The 16,366-nt window shown below is 41.4% G+C and overlaps 1 protein-coding gene across 2 annotated transcripts; it reads right to left on the bottom strand.

Moving 5' to 3' along the window:
* Positions 1-264: 264 nt before the first annotated feature.
* On the bottom strand, positions 265-14,644 carry akt1s1 (AKT1 substrate 1 (proline-rich)). 2 transcript variants are annotated; one of them, XM_083977358.1, is made up of 7 exons: positions 14,504-14,644; positions 12,485-12,535; positions 11,547-12,352; positions 9,604-9,883; positions 9,393-9,476; positions 7,117-7,289; positions 265-1,257 (listed from the first exon to the last, which is right to left on the bottom strand). In XM_083977358.1, the coding sequence occupies exons 3-7, from the start codon at positions 11,964-11,966 to the stop codon at positions 1,120-1,122; spliced, it is 1,095 nt and encodes a 364-aa protein (XP_083833484.1). In that variant the 5' UTR covers positions 11,967-12,352; positions 12,485-12,535; positions 14,504-14,644; the 3' UTR covers positions 265-1,119. The 2 variants fall into 2 exon arrangements, with proteins under 2 accessions (XP_083833484.1, XP_083833483.1); XM_083977357.1 differs by having other exon boundaries at positions 11,547-12,535.
* Between the last annotated feature and the right edge of the window lie 1,722 nt (positions 14,645-16,366).

Raw genomic sequence — 16,366 nt, 5'->3', positions numbered from 1 at the left:
TAATGTATTTTATCTAAAAGTTGTGTATGTTTTATTACACACAGGGGTTTGGTGTGTTATTAGAGAGCTTGTTAAAGTTAAAAGCCTATATATTTTTATGTGCTGATTCTAGTCAATAAATTAAACTATTATGTAATAACACTGAGGCTGCGTCGTTCCTGCGTGATGCTGCACATCGTCCTCTCCTCACCTGCTGCACCGGTGGAGCAACGGCGCCCTCTACAGGACTCACATAGACAACACTGCACAGATGAGATGATCAATAACACCACCAGTCTCTTCTCTTGTCTTGGTGTTGCTCCTTTATTCGAAACATAAAAGTACTTAACGGAACATTTATTTGTTTGTTTTGTTTTTTTTGTAGTTTTTTTTTAAATGTCAGAGACGGACATTTGTTCCTGTTTTAAATCAAACCATCTCTCTCTTTCTTTCTCTCTTTCTCTCTCTCTTTCACACACTCACACAGTCACAGCCACTTTCTCAATCATGCAACCACTTCAACATCTGGAGCAAAAAAAAAGAAGAAAAAAAAAAAGAAAAAAGAAATAAAATAAAGAAAAGAAGAAAAAATACCATCCCCAATAACCCGGTATTGATTTACAATCATTCTATCAGTCAGTCATTCATTGGCAAAAGTAAAAGTACAGAGGCTGTTATGAGGAGGTGCTGGTGTCCTCCGCTCACATTTCGAAAAGCCACAAGCTTCAGGTTAAGTCGGACATTTCTCTGGGTTTCTGCTCCTTTTATAAAGGAATAGACCGTCCAATCCTGTTGTTGTAGTGTTTGGGGGAGTGTGTGTGCGTATGTGAGTGTGTGTGTGTGTGTGTGTGTAGTGACGGGGGTGGGAGGGGAGGGTAGTGTTGAAAATGTTACTAGTGTTCATAACAACATTTGTCCTTTTCGGTTACTCCTCGAAGCGCGTGCCGTTAATTTTGGTTAGTGAGAAATAAACGGAGGTACAAGCTTCACACTGCTCCTTCCTCCCGTCGCCACGACGACACCTCCCCACCTTTTTCTTCCTTTCATCCTCTATCGCTCTATAGCTCGATCCCTCTATCCCTTTCTCTCTCTCTCTCTCTTTCTCTTTCCTCCTTCTCTGTCTCCCTCTCTCTTCTCGCCTCAGTGCTTCAGGGAGAAGTCCCCCGTGTTGAGCCGGGGCCGAGGCAGCGCCCCGAACATTTCCGTCCCGTCGGTGGCTCCGGGCGCCAGCAGGGCTTTCATGCTGGCGGCGATGTGCTCCAGGTCAGCGCAGCCCACCTGAGGGAATAAACAAACAAACACACATATTTTTAGGAACTTTCTGGGCCAATAGCAATGTTTAAAGGAGGACATATTATGGAAATATCACTTTTTGAAGGCTCTTTAACATATATTTGGGTGTTTTGTTGCCTTCTGGCCGCCAAAAAGTGAGAATTGACAAAAAAAACTGTAATTTTCAGGCTCCCTAGGTTGAAATTCATGTGGTTTTACAAGCTGTTCCCTCATTTGTCAGACAATGATGTCATTAGTTTTCGAATTTGCATAACCCCACCCCTACCTGGGACCAGTAGAAGGGGCGGGGCAAGCAGTGTCTCATTTGCATTTAAAGGGACAGGCACCGAAACCAGCCGCTCTGAACAGGGCTGTTTTGAGAGGATGAAAAGAGCTGTGATGTTTGATCCTTGGGGTATTTTGACCAAAGCATGTCACAGACATGTCTTTAAGACACCTGGGAACTATTTTAATTTGTGGAAAATAGGCAGAATATGTCTCCTTTAAAATAACAATATGGCCGATGACTGATGCTGGTATCGACGTTTTTCTCCGTTGTTTATTCCTCCAAAAAAATCTTAATTTCTCACAAAAAAAACAACATTTTGTTTCACTTGACTTTAACGAATTGAACTTGCACGCGCTCTCGTGTCGGCGGAGTCACATCCCCCCCAAAAAATAAGAAAAAAAAAAAAACAGGCTTCTCTCAGCACAATACGCCACTGAATATATAAACATCGGCAATGAGGTGAATATCGGCCGATACCGATGTTCAGTCAAAGCATTAGCGCATCCCTACATTTTCTTTTAATTCAACCTTTCCTCTATGTTTTTTTTTTTTAACCTAGAGTGACCTCACACTGACATCACAGGGTCACATGGACGCACGGAGCCGTCGTGGTCATTAGCTGCTGCATCAGGAAACTGAGGAGAGGATTGTTTGTTTGTCAGACGGCATGAAACACGCCGACATCAACTGACGGCAGGGAAACAAACAAAAAAACCCAACAACAACAACAACCGCTCGCTTCATTATCAGGAGTTTCATTGTGTTATTGTCTTTACTGGACGTCTGGTGATGCATTCAAGAGCACAGGAAGACGACGGAAACTGGATCTGTGTTTGATGTGGAGGACGTTTTTTTTTCTTAAATCTTAAATTTACTCGTTTATTTGATGAGATTTGGTTCCAATCACCAAGTTTATTGCTGATTTATTGATACCTGCAGCTGTGGAAATGACACATTGATATACAAAATCAGTCTCATTTAGATACATTCAATTCACAAATTGCAAAACCTAAAGGATTAAAGCATACCAGTAACCACAAACCAGTTGACATATGTCATATTTTTCCAGTGCTTTTCTAATTCTTAATTAAATAATAAATCACAACGGGGCAATCTGGGTTCAGAATAGAGGCAGAAAATGGATGGATGAATTAACCAATAAAAAAAAATGATGATCGAGTTAAAAAATAATGACATTTCTTGCTGAAATCAGCAGTTGTCTGGTACGAGCTGTCGATCTGCTGTAATCAGCAGCACTGACAATGATTTACACGCTGACTCAATCAAATTTAATTATATATTTTTTGATAACTTCCAAGACTTTTTGATTTTTTTTTCAGGCCTTTTTCATTTCAGGGCCGTTTGAAACTTTTCCAGACCTGCAGACGCCCTGAACCTCGTCATGAAAACCTGTTGTGTGTGTTTTTGTTTTGTGTGTGATTTCGTAAGCGTTTCATTGTCAGACCTGGCTTCTGTCACAGATGAACAACAACCATGTTCCTGTAACTGTTTCACAACGACCTACTGAGCTGTTACGACCTCGGGCCATCCTCAGACCTGAGTCATGATGATGCTTCACTGAGTCTGACTCCCTGTGGGTCACCTGGACACCTGGGACCAGTTTAGTGTGATTCAGTCACTTTCAGTTATTAAAGGGGAACTATGCAGGATTTATTACCTTAAAGCAGAAGTAAGTGATATATTTGTGTTAATATAAGTCTTAAATGGTTATATCTTCCGACAGCAATCACTTACATATGGCGCATTTCCACTAGCACGGCTCGGCTCGGTACGGCTCGGCACGGCACGGCTCGGCTCGGTTTGGTTGTGTTTCCATTACAACTGAGTATCACTAGTGCCGCCGTGACGTCATTTACACAGCGCCGAGCAACGCTCTAAACTCTGTAAATATATAACTTTAGCAACATTTGAAACATTTTCAGGCGAGAAAGTAGTGGTTTAGATCCCCAACGTGTTGAAAATCTGACTAAATACCAGCTGTTTACAATTTTGTTTCGACGAAGTCGGCGTTACTAAAGCTAGCCGTAGTGAGCAACGCACTTCCGGTTATTTTCACAAAATAAAATACCCGTTGCCTTTTATCATGAGGAAAGCCATTACGATAGAATTGGTGCTTTTACTTTGTAAACAGGAAGTGAACCTACCCTCGCTGTAGCTAGCTTTAAACCGCCGTTTTGACTCCTATGCTCTCGTCCCGTTAACGGCATTTAACCGTTCAATATGCCTTACCGGAGAGTCTAGCCAGCTCTGAGATTGGCCTGGTTCATTGTAAAACATTTATTTATTGATGTAAATGTGGTGTTTTCTGTGCGTACAGACCCCAAGGCAGTGCTGCTCTTCTTTCTAACCACAAACAAACTGCTGCTACAGCCACAATTGTTAGATTTCATCAATGAGACCAACATTTAAGAGTTTAACCAGCCGGTGGTAAACCTCTAAAAGCCATCGGGTAAGTTAATTAGCGGTCGTTTTCTCCTCAGGGTGACGGTGGTAGGCTGGCCGGCGGAGCACGTCAGGAGCCGGGCTGCTGCCTCTGTGATGAACCGGTCGCTGCTCGGACCTGGAGCTTCACACTCGAAAAACATCGGGGCAAACTTCTGAACAGCCGTCGTTTGGATAAACTAACCGCACATGGGGATCTAAACAGTTACTTTCTCGCATGAAAAAATATTAAAACTAAATAAAGTCACGTAATAACAGAGCCAGTCTCAATATTAGAAATTCTCTGGTAATAACAGGCTTCAGGCTTCAGCAGGAACATTTCTGTTGTCGGTCGTCGCTTCCAGTGACGACACTCATCGGCCAATCAGTGGAAGGCAGTCGGCTGACGTCACGTTTTAGTAACGCTTCGGCTCGCTTGGAACCAGGGCTGAGGTGATACCAAAAATGTACCCGGTTGCAGGTACTGCGTGCTAGTGGAAACACGCAATAGCGCGCCGAGCCGTGCCGTACCGAGCCGAACCGTGCTAGTGGAAATGCGCCAATAGAGTGTTTGGTCTGAAACACGGGTCTGTCAGTCCCTCTGCTCTGCTCTGAGCCGAGGAGAAAACATTTATCGTATCCTACAGTTTTTATCCAATGAGAGAGAACGGCATGCAGGGCTGTGTGTGCAGCCAAGGGATGCCGTGAATGTGGTGACGTAGGGACGAGGACTGTTATGGTGCGTTCAAGGAAACTCGTAACTCGTGTTTTTCCGACCTGTGAAGTCGTACCAGTTCGATCTGGTACGAGTTCACGGGTCGGAAGTTACGAGTGGCCGTTATAGTGACTTTCACAGGTAAAACAGGTCGGAAAAACACGAGTGGGTTGCCTGGAACGCTACAAAGTCGTAAGTTGTGACTTGAAGCTGTAATTTACGGTTTCAAAAGCCGGCCTGGAACGCAGCATTAGCCAAAACGACCGGATCGCTTACTTCTGCTTTAACTCTGCTACATTTTTAACTTAATGAAACAGCTTTGGAGTAATTGTGATGATTAAATAACTGACTTATAACTTGTTCCAGGGAGAATGGAGGCTCTCTGCCTTCCACCTAGCGTTGAAATCTCTTGTTTATGACAGATTAAACTACACAAATGCACACGTTGTAACATTGTATATGATATATAACGTTATCTACTGCTCTATTGATTGATTTCTCGCCTTTGTTGTAAACAAATGCACATGACCCGGAGGAGGGTTAGCAACACAGAGGAAAAACAACCGGACTTGCATAGTTGTGCTGTAAAAACCTTGGCTATTTACTCCCTTGTGCTTGTACAAATCTTGTCTATTAATTCTTTTTATCCTTGAATATCCTTGTTATTAACTTTTATGTCTTGTTTCTGCTGAATGTCTGTATAGTTGTGCATATTTGCTATTGTCTTTTAACCTATCTTTTCTCCCTCACAGCCCCCCTACCCCTCGCCCTCCCCCTCAAGAAGCTTAGGCCTCTTGTCAGGCCATCATTGTAAATAAGAACTTGTTCTTAATTGATTCTGCCTGGTTAAATAAAGGTTAAATAAAATATAAAATAGTTCCCCTTTAATATGATTCATATAATAAACAGGATGAGAAGAAACACTAATAGAGATATGAACACAGAGGTAAAGCCAGAGCTATGAATGAGTGTGGAGGTTATTATAAAGGCATTTTAAAATGTAGCAGCTGTCATTAACATATTTATTCTATAGTAGAGGAAAACACAGGTTATTTCCACAGTGATGTTTGTGGTTTTTTTGTGTATTTGATGAGTTTGATGAGGGAAACCCCAAGAAATCCCATGAGCTTCCGTAGCGTAGCTCTGAGCAGCTTGCGGCTCTGCTCCGCCGTTCTAAAAATAGCTTGCAACAACGATAATTAAAGGTAACGAACCTACTGCTATGACTATAGGGATTATGGCAATGGGACAATTTGCCAAAATGTTGAACTATCCCTTTAAACATTCACCTGCAGAACTAAATACAGAATAAACTGCCTCCTGTATCACTGAAGTGGAGCTGCCTGCGTTGCCATGGGCGACCGGGGACAAAAGAAGCTATTGTGATAAACACTGAGCTGTCGGCTTTTACCTTGTCATTATGACTCCACCATCATCGACCTCCAGCTCTGATGTTTATTCCTCTTATGAACAAAGTGTCTTTTCTTACAAACTGGTTTGTGTCTAATCTTCAGCGTCATGATGTCACAGGATGATTCATCCAATCACATCAATCAAGTATCTTTTTTGAAAAACATCTGCCTAACCTTCTTCTCAAACCATCTGGTCCATCACATCGTCTCATAATGACATGAATGAAACAATGAAATTAAAAACTATTACACACAAGTGATGATTTTAAAACCGTTTGAAGAGAAAAAAAAAGTTCACACCTGATGAAACTAAACCAGCGCATTTGGAATAAATTAGATTTTCCTGTTTTATTAAAAAGCGAAGGTGAGAAAATCGTTTGTATCCAATTATTTCTCATCTTGTTTGAGCGTAAAAAGATTTAATATGTCATTATAAAGTCTCCTCGTCCTGTCAGGAACATCGTGCTGTTGTCGAGGTGGTAAATCGTCTGTTTGAAGCTCTGAGATAATTATCACAGAAGACGCGACTCTAATCTGTAAAAAAAAAAAAAAAAAAACGCTTTGATCTTCAATATTGTGAGTGTTCAGTGTTAACTCACTACTTTTGTCTCTGCTGCAAAGAAAACAGTGATTATTGAATAAATCCTGCAGGATGATGGATGACGGACGGATGGATGGATGTGAGTGATGGTGCTGAGATGTTAATCTGCTGCCGAGCGACTCCGGAGCAGGTTAGTCGAGCAGAACGGGTTATTGTGGCGATCTGCGCGGTTACAGACTTAAGCCATCAGAAAGCAATGATTTAAGCCCAAAGATAACCGGCTAAGCCACTAATCTCGCTCTGTGATACGGGGCCGCGCAGCGTTTTAATCCCAGCATGCAAACCGCCAGCTTTGTTCCTTTTTTTTTTTTTGTAGAAAAAGTGATAGCGTGTGCTGCTGTGCTGCTGTGCTGCTGTGCTGCTGTGCTGCTGTGCTGCTGTGCTGCTGTGCGTGCTCAGTGCTCACCCGCTCTCCGCTGCCGCTGTCGCCCGGAGCGGCTCGGCCTCCTCTGCAGCCCCACACCGGCACCGACACGGGCAGCGAGCGGGCCATAGCCGTGGCGTGGGCGTGACGGGATGAGATGCCGTGACCCATGGCCATCCCACGGGACGGAGGAGGAGCGTCCTCGCTCAGAGAGCCTGAGACGGAAAAAAAAACACCAGAGGTCATCAGAATGTAAATCACACAATCTAAAAGACACAGATTGTAATTTTAACCTTTAATTAATGTAAAAAATCATAATGTGAGAATATGAATGAAGTTAAATGCAGTGTGCATCTCAATAAATTCGAATATCATAGAAAAGTCCATTTCCAGTTGTTCAAGTCAAATCGCCCAAACTAAGTATTGAGTGCATAAAGATGGACATACTTTTCAGAAGGCCAACATGTCCTTATTAAAAATGCTTTTTATAATTTGTGTTTTTGTAATATTCCCCTTTTTTTGAGATACTGAACAGTCAATTAAACAGCTTTGGAGTAAAAAGAGACCGGACTTGCATAGTTCCTCTTTAAATGTGAAGCCATAATCATTACAATTAAAATAAATTAAATAAATACAGACATGAAATGTTTCATTGTGTGTGTAATGGATCTATATAATGTATTAGTTTCACTTTATGAATTGAAATACTGACATAAATAAACTTTTCCATGATATGATATGAATTCATTGAGATGCACCTGTATACTTCAGATTTGTGTAAAACCTGAACAACGTGTGTATCTTTGATGTTGATGCTGCTTCATTAGTGCAGCGGAGAAGACGAGGTGAGAGCTGCATTCAGAGCAGGTGTGTGGTTTTTCTTCTGTATGACCGATGTAATTTCATCTTTTTGTTTCAGTCAATATTTTTCTACAGAATCAAACCTTCTGTTATTTGGTGTCAGATTCAGTTTCTGTTCTTTACAGCTCATCAGTGGCTTCTTTCAGACCCAGAGTGGGGGAAAAAGAAAAACACCACATGTGGACAAACTGTATTTGAATAACATGAAAAGCTTCAGTCCAGATTTCAACTGAATGACTCCAAGAATTCAGTTTAAAAGCCACAGCTTCTTGTTTTAAGGATTTCACAACACGTCAGACTTTCAGTTTCTGACTAAATACTGAACCTCATGAGGGCATGTGTGTGCCAGTTCGCATTATCATTATTACTGGGAAACAAGCTTGTTCACAACACAAGACAAAAAATACCTTCACACAACACGCAAGAGCGGCGTGCACAAGCATTTGCGCTGTGCAACACACGCACAGTGAATGGTGATCTGTGCGCTCACTGCGTCCCATGTGAAAAGGGCTTCACAGTGATTACGTAGCAGATCATCTGCATGTACCTGCAGTGCACACTCACATCCCCAGATATGAGTATTGATATATTAATAGATATATGATATATTAGATCTACAGTGAAAGTTTTACAGATCCACCAACAGGTTTGGTGACTCCTGCTGCAGATGATGATGATGCAGCATATGTTAGAACGAATCGCCTTGTTGTTTAACATACTTACATACGTACTAGAAACCTGGCATGAGAACAATAGTGACGGACAAGAGTTTCGCTGTAGCTATATACTGTATATATCTCATTTTTCACGTCACTATATCACCGTTTGGAGTCTATAAAAGTCTATAAAACCAATGATTGGACACTCATTACTATTTCTGTGTGCACGTTTTTGTAATCAGTAATGGTTATCATAGATTAGCAAGGCTAACGGTTAGCCTACCTGTTTAACTTTAATAACTCAGTGACTCAATAAATGGTCCATGAAAAAATATTTTAGTTACAACATGATTGAGCTAACTGGAGTAGTTTCATGTCGTGTCCGACAATGGGAGTTGACGTCCTGATGTTAGCTTTGTTAATGCCGTTATTAGCTTTGCTACTGCCGTTAGCTTAGCTGCTGTTAGCTGTCCCTGTCAGCTGAGCCACTGGTGCTTTCTAGACACTGTGATTCCCCCAAACTGAATAAATACCACACATAGCAACACAAAACTGCTTTGCTCGTGCACACAGAAATAGTAATGTTTCTTCAGTCATTTCAGATTTGTCTATATGGTGATAGAGCGTGAAAAACATGATATAGCTAAACTCTCATTCGTTACTACTGTTCTCATTCAAATTACGTGCTGGTTTTCTACCCGGAAGTAGTTCACGGCAATTTGTTCAATAGGGTTATGTTGTATATATACAGTACATACAGTATACGTATATAGATGAAGTCAGTAAAAAAAGTCTCACCATCAGTGCTCTCCTCCTCCCCGTCAGACTCAAAGAACGGCTCACAGTCCCGGGACAGAGAGTCCTCGTCCATCGAGAAGACACCTGAGGCAGTAGGAGGAAGATGATGAGGAAGATGAGCAAGATGAGGAAGATGAAGATGACATCGATCCTCAGGAGAGACGGTATTTAAAGAGACAGAAACAAAAGTGTGTGCGTCTCTCCTCCTCACCTGCACTTTCGTTGCCGTAGGGTCTCCTCTCGTCCATGTCCTCCTCCTCTTCCTCGTCTTCACATTCTTCTTCCAGGTCGGCGATCTGGGACCTCTGCCTCCCTCGCTCGGCCTCCAGCGAGCTCTTCTCTCTCTCCCTCTCTCCGTTGCCGTTGCCGTTGCCGTTCTCTCCTCCGCCCGGCCCGGTCACGACCCCGGAGCTGTAGATGGACGGGTAGCTCTGGGAGTAGAGCCGCCCGTTGGGACTGACTCCGCCCACGCCACCGTCGCCTGTGAAGCTCTGCAGCAACAACAACAACAACAGCAACAACAGGTGAACACTGTGGGGTTTTTGTTATTAAACTTTTTAATTGAAGAAAAAATAGGTTATACATGTTGTGCTTAAAATTGTATACACATCATTTGATCTGATCATCCAAGCAGGTAATGAAAGTAATATAGATAAATAGATTTTAAAAATTCAGAAAAAAGGAAGAAAAAAAAACCTAATTATCATCATACATCATTACAAAAGAAACCACACTCTCTCCTATACAGGTAAACTTGTATCTGCACTAGTAGGCAACTTTAGGACCCAAAAAATAAGAAATGATAAAGATAACTAGAAAAATAAAAACAGAATATATAAAATACAGCAGTAGATAAAATAAAAAAGACAATAACAGCTTTATCTACAAGTTTATCTGCCCCATATGCACCTTCTTTTATCCATGACTTCTCCTGAGAACAGTATCTGATAGTGGGTGAAAACTACGGATGCTCCGATCAGTAACACAAAACTTAATTGAACGTTACAAGCCAATACTATATGGCAACACAAAACTAGTTCCACTTGATGGAACAAAACGTATGGAAATATTTCAATATATGAACTAATTCATTTCTTCCCCAGTAAAGCCTTACCATGGAAGGAAATTGTATTTTTGTTTTGCCTCACCTGCAGCTGATATGTGTCACATATCAGCTGCAGGTGTTGCTCAGATGGCGGTGAGATACTCACATACTATGAATGTGAACATCTCACCGCCATCTGAGCCACGATCAGCTGAGCCAGATCACAGTGGATGTGGAACTGCCCAGCTGCAGCAGCGTGTGTGTGTGTGTGTGTCAGGATTATTATAAAACTAAAACTAGCAGTGAAAAACTGATATAAAAACAAAAATGACAATTTTTCCAAAAACGAGAACTAAACAAAAACTAGAATGAACAATGCAGAACGAACTAAACTGAATGTCAGATAACATCAGCTTAGGTTTAGTTTTCTTAGAGATGCTGAAGTTGCAGGAAGAAAACGCCACAGTTCAATATGGGACGACTTGGAGTACGAGCCACAGATAGGTAAGAGTGAATGTAACGTGATGGGAACATTATGGGATGCAACTAAAAGGGAAAAACCCCACAAATCTGGAAGTTCAATCAATCAAATCAATCAAATAAACTTTATTTGTCCCGGAAGGGAAATTTGTCTTGGGCAAGTGGTGTCGTATCAGCTGCTTTGTACTTGCAATACATACATCTTCAGAGGTCTCACAGAGGTTTTCTCCTAAAACCTGAAAAACTAAAACTAAGACGAAATAAAAAACTAGCCAATTCCTCAATAATGAAAACTAAACTAAAACTGCTTCATCACTTGTTGAACTCACTAAAACAAAACTGAAATAAAAAAGAAAACTGAAAAACTAAATAAAAATAAAAACTAATGAAAATTTAAAAACTATAATAACCTTGCTGTGTGTGTGTGTGTGTGTGTGTGTGTGTGTGACCTAACAAAAAAAACTCACTAGAAAAATAAACCACGCGATCTGCTTTTCTGATCGGCGCCGATCGACCTGTTTAGGGTCGGATAATGATCGGTGGCCGATTGATCGGAGTATCCCTAGTGATAACATTTTGGTTTTCTACACTCTGACTGAGCGAACCCCCGGGTCGGGGAGGAAACTCACCCCTCTGTGTCCGGCGTCGGCGGTCAGGTCGACCATCAGCTTGGCTCCTCCGTCGCCGCCGGCCTGGCGCGTGTGTTTCTGGGCCGTCAGCATGGAGGTGGAGTGCAGCACGCCGATGTCGTCCTTGTAGCGCCGCGCCGACTCGGCCAGGAAGCCCTGACCCCACACGCTGTAGGAGAAGTCACACTCCCGGGGGAAACCACCACCGCCACCGCCGCTCTCCCGCTTCCTCCCCACATCTCCTCCTTCCCCTCCTCCTCCTCCGATGGACGACAACCGGAACTTCTTGCAGGCCGTGAGTATGGCCAGGTCGCAGCCTGACTTTTGGCAGTACACCTCGGCGGCGGAAAGCAGCGCCAGCCAGCTCTCTCTGTGGTTGTCTGGGATGTCGGGCTCAGAGGACTGCGTGATGGAGGCCATTATGGTGCTAAGTGCTGTGTGTTGTTAGGTTGTTACCAGCTGTCTTCAACCGGACTCGACTTGAAGAGAGCGATGCTGCTGCTGCTGATGCTGATGCTGATGATGATGATGAACGACGACGACGACGAGCGGAGGAGGGAGTGGAGTTGGAGTTACGTGGGCGTGGTGGTCGATACCGAGGGGCATCAAACTCAACGAGGGGGGGGGCGGGTAACGAGTCGACGGTTTGAAGTTAACTCAGTGACAGATGGTTTTAAACTTTGGTAGCTCTGTGACACGTCTGTTGTTTCAGTGTTTTGAGTTTCGTTTCCTCTGTCTTGCTGGTGATCAGATCAGTTTTTGCACTGGTGAAGATGCAGTGGGGGGGGCGGGGGGGAGATAATGATCTAACAGGTAGAGAGGCACTGGGTGACTTTAAAGTATGATATGTGGTATGATATTATTATTATATATATTTAAATATATATAACTTGTATTTCTATATATAAGTGTGTATAAATAGTGGGCGGTGTCCTTACACACTGGAGAGCCAGGGGAGAGAAAAGATGTTGCCAAGTTGCTGGTGATTCCTGGAGAAACACAAAGAGAAAGAGAAAGAGGCCATGTTGGATTATAATGTAATGTATGTACACTTATAACTACCAACACTGTGTATATAGTTTTTATTCTGTTCCACTTTCTCCACCACCTCACTCAGTAGTATTTAAGTTCTTTTTCTCTTCTGCATAATTTATCCATGTGTATTTTTACCTTGCTCATTCATACAAACTGTACATTTACTTGTTTTCATGCCAACCCCACACTGTGCAACATCTCCCACCAAACAACGTGTATATTTTTTAGTTTTCTTCTCTATTTATAATAGTGCATATCTTTGTTTTATATTTGTATATAGTGAATTCTTTCTTTCTTTTGCCCTGTACGTCTTTGCTACTGTTGCAAGTGAATTTCCCATCAATAAAAAATCTCATGTCTTGTAAATAACTGTACATATATACTCTTGAAATAATTTGGCACATAGCTGTACAGAATGTCTTTATCTCTTTCTCTTTATTTTTTTATGTTTGTTTTATATTTCTATTTGCACATTTTTCTTCATGTATGCTACAATGCCACTATAACAACCACATACATTTCCTATGTGTGGGATAAATAAACAGTCTTATGTCTTAATAATAACACATGCAAAGACAGCTTAAGTAATTCAGAGGTGATAATTAATAATAATTTGCAGTACAGATTGTCTTTATATGTCTCTCTCTTTGTTTTTTTTATATGTTTGTTTTATATCGTTTTATTTTTTTTTTATTTTGCACTACCTTGTGTGCTACAATGCTGCTGTAACAACCATAAAAATGTCCCATGATGTGTGGGATAAATAAACAGTCTTAGGCTATGTCTTCATAACACATATAAATGCAAAGACAGCATAATTAATTGTGCAAGTAAAAATAGTTTTCTTCTCTTTTCAAATAATATTGTACATATATTTGTTTTATATTTATATTATATGTATACACATGTACATAGTGAATTATGTCATTGTGTTTTTAGTCCTTACTTCTTTATGTATCCTGCACTTCTTTGCTGCTGTTGCAAGTGGGATCATAAAAGGGGGTTATGCCTTGTAAATAACTTTACTCTTGATAATTAATAATAATTTGGCACATAGCTGTACAGAATGTTTTTATATGTTTGTTGTTGTTGTTTGTTATATTAGTGAATTTCTTTATGTTTTTAGTCCTTACTTCTTTACTTCTTTGCTGCTGTTGCAAGTGGGATCAATAAAAAGTATTGTGTCTTGTAAATAACTGTATATACTCTTGATAATTAATAATAATTTGGCACATATATATTTATATGTTTGTTTTATATCGTTTTCTTTTTTTATTTTGCACTATTTTTCCTACCTTGTGAGCTACAATGCTGCTGTAACAACCACAAAAACGTCCCATGATATGTGGGATAAACAGTCTTATGTCTTCATAACAAAGTGCAAATGCAAAGACAGCTTAATTAATTCAGAGGTGGGTGTATTTTTGCATATGTGCAAGTAAAAACACACAAACACAACCCAGACAAGCTGCTGCAGCCTCCTCCTCCTCCTCCTCCTCCTCCAGCTGCTGCTGCATGACACCGACCGATGCTAACTCCTGTAGCCGCCGTAGCTCAGCAGTGACCCCGCTCTCTCTGCCTTATCGATCCCCCCCCCTCCTCGGAGCCATCTCATGATCTCTGCTCTGCTTCTCTGGCCCAGATTTTTTTTCTTTTCTTTTTTCTTCTAACTGCATGATCCGGACTGTGCTCGTGCTCGGCCGCTCGTGCAGCTGCTGCAGCTGCTGTTGTTGTTGTTGCTGTTGATCTTGTTGTTTATTCAGCGCTGTGTGTGTGTCTGTGTGTGTGTGTCTCTCTATGTGTGTATGTGTGTGTGCAGCTACTTCATGACGGACCCACATTTCTCCTCCATTTTTCGGGCTTTAGCAGGAGGCGACACGCGTGAGTGTAAATGACAGAAACTGCGGGACGAGTTCTCCTACCTGTTCGCTTTCCTTCTGCCGCGGTCCCAGATGTTTATCGATCCTTAAACTTTACTTCTTTTTTATCAGACGTTTTCTGCCTTCTCCCACGGTTTCTCTCCCCTTGCTAGGCTCTTGCACCAGCAACAACCGAGCGACGACTAACTCTACTGCTTCCGGCTCGGAATTTCAAAGTAAATGTCGATGAAGGATGAAGAGGCGTTTTTTTTTCTTCTTCTTCATTTCATTTTTCATTTTCGTTTTTATTTGTTCGTGCATAGACATTTTCTTTTTGTAATTTAATTTTGTATTTTATACAGTAAAAAAATAAAGAAAGGAAACAAAAGCAGATCACATGGTACAACATACAGAAGACACAAAGGGTAAGGTCAGACAATAACATGAGAAGTCACAAGTGTTCCTAGAAAAATAAGTTTGGGATACAGATAATAATAATGAAATAAATAAATAATAAAAAATAATACAGGTGACAATAATTTTTTTATTTTATTTTATTTTTTATCAAAGTTGGAGTCAGATAATCATCCCATACAGTGAGCTGGGAAACTTGCTCAAGCACATTTCAGAGTAAAACATATTCAATACAACAAGCTTTAGTTTGGGAGGCTTGAGGTTTGAATCCCACTTGGGGCAAATATGTTACAGATCTGTAGAAGAGCTTTGTTTCTTATAACGTATAGATATGAAAAGTGTATCTAAAAGCACAAGGAGTATTTAGTGTCATCAGTATATGGCTCCTCTCCCTTCGATGCAGTACGAAGAGATATAAAAGATCTTTGTACCTAAGCCATCAGGCTTTTTAATTCTTCTGCAAATGGTAGATGAGCTGACAGACAAAAGAATTTCCCTTTGGGGATTAATAAAGTAATTTGTATTCGTATTCATAGTAAATGTGTTAGCAGGAAGTTTGATGTAAGATAATAGTATGGTGGAGCTGAGGTGAAAACATGGGAGGCTGATCGAGGTTCAAATCCCAGATTGTCTGCAAGGGTGGTGAAGGGCGAAGGCTCTGCTGTACAGTCCCACACACAGCAGGACACCTGGTTTCCTTCACTATGAGTGGGATTTGAACCCACAACCTCTAAATCAGGCTCCACCATGCTATTATCTCACATTACATGTCATTTGCCTCCACACGAAGCCAAAATGTGAATTTGCAGGAATATTCTCCACTGTTCCATGAATTATACAACTGCACCATTCATAATTGCTCTTGGGGGGCCCTAAGCTCGCTTACGCCTCTGCTGTTATATATACTGATCATCGCCTTTGTTCTCTTTACAGCAAACACATAGCAACAACTTCGGTGCTTTTATTTTGAAAGCTCCTTTCCGACTCTCGTTCAGTTTCTTAGCTCAACTTCATGTAGCTTTGACGTCACCTGTTTACTGCCTTCCAATCGAACGCACGTTGTACACGTGACCGTGCTCGGTGGGCGGGCTCGTCCTCGCCTTGTTTCTCGTGCACGTGTACGGTCCAGTCCACCACCAACTCCTGTTACAGGCCCAACACCATGATCACACTTGTTACTGAAATAAAAGTCTGGATGTGACAGGAAGCTGCTGAATGGAGCACATTAAAATAATTAAATAAATACTGAAGTAAGTAAAGTAACACCAGTGGTATTTATAGTAATGATGGTAGTACTAATGTTAACAGTAGGCTATCTGTGTTTGTACCTGCAACTGATTTATTCCAATAAACAGCCCTTTAATAACCACATGGCATTGCTGACTCGTGTGCTTTATTTTGAAAGTTTTTAAAGGAGGAAAACTATCAACAGGCTGCACAGACCCAAGGACCCAAGGTCAGCAAGAGGGGGCAGAGCTGCTGTTCTATGTGACTGTAAATTATTGTTATTAA

This window comes from Trachurus trachurus (genome assembly GCF_905171665.1).
Source record: "Trachurus trachurus genome assembly, chromosome: 8".
In the NCBI taxonomy this organism is placed as follows: domain Eukaryota; kingdom Metazoa; phylum Chordata; class Actinopteri; order Carangiformes; family Carangidae; genus Trachurus; species Trachurus trachurus.
The sequence above is the reverse complement of the archived record's forward strand: the minus strand, read 5'-3'. Positions and strand labels throughout refer to the sequence as shown.

Excerpts from the sequence above, each read along its gene's own strand:
- akt1s1 (XM_083977357.1), bottom strand. The coding sequence starts at position 11,966 with ATGGCCTCCATCACGCAGTCCTCTGAGCCCGACATCCCAGACAACCAC. Across the intron at positions 9,884-11,546 it reads CCGACGCCGGACACAGAGGG|AGCTTCACAGGCGACGGTGG; the intron begins GTGAGTTTCCTC and ends TTGTTGCTGCAG. Across the intron at positions 7,290-9,392 it reads GGAGGAGGAGAGCACTGATG|GCTCTCTGAGCGAGGACGCT; the intron begins GTGAGACTTTTT and ends TTTCCGTCTCAG.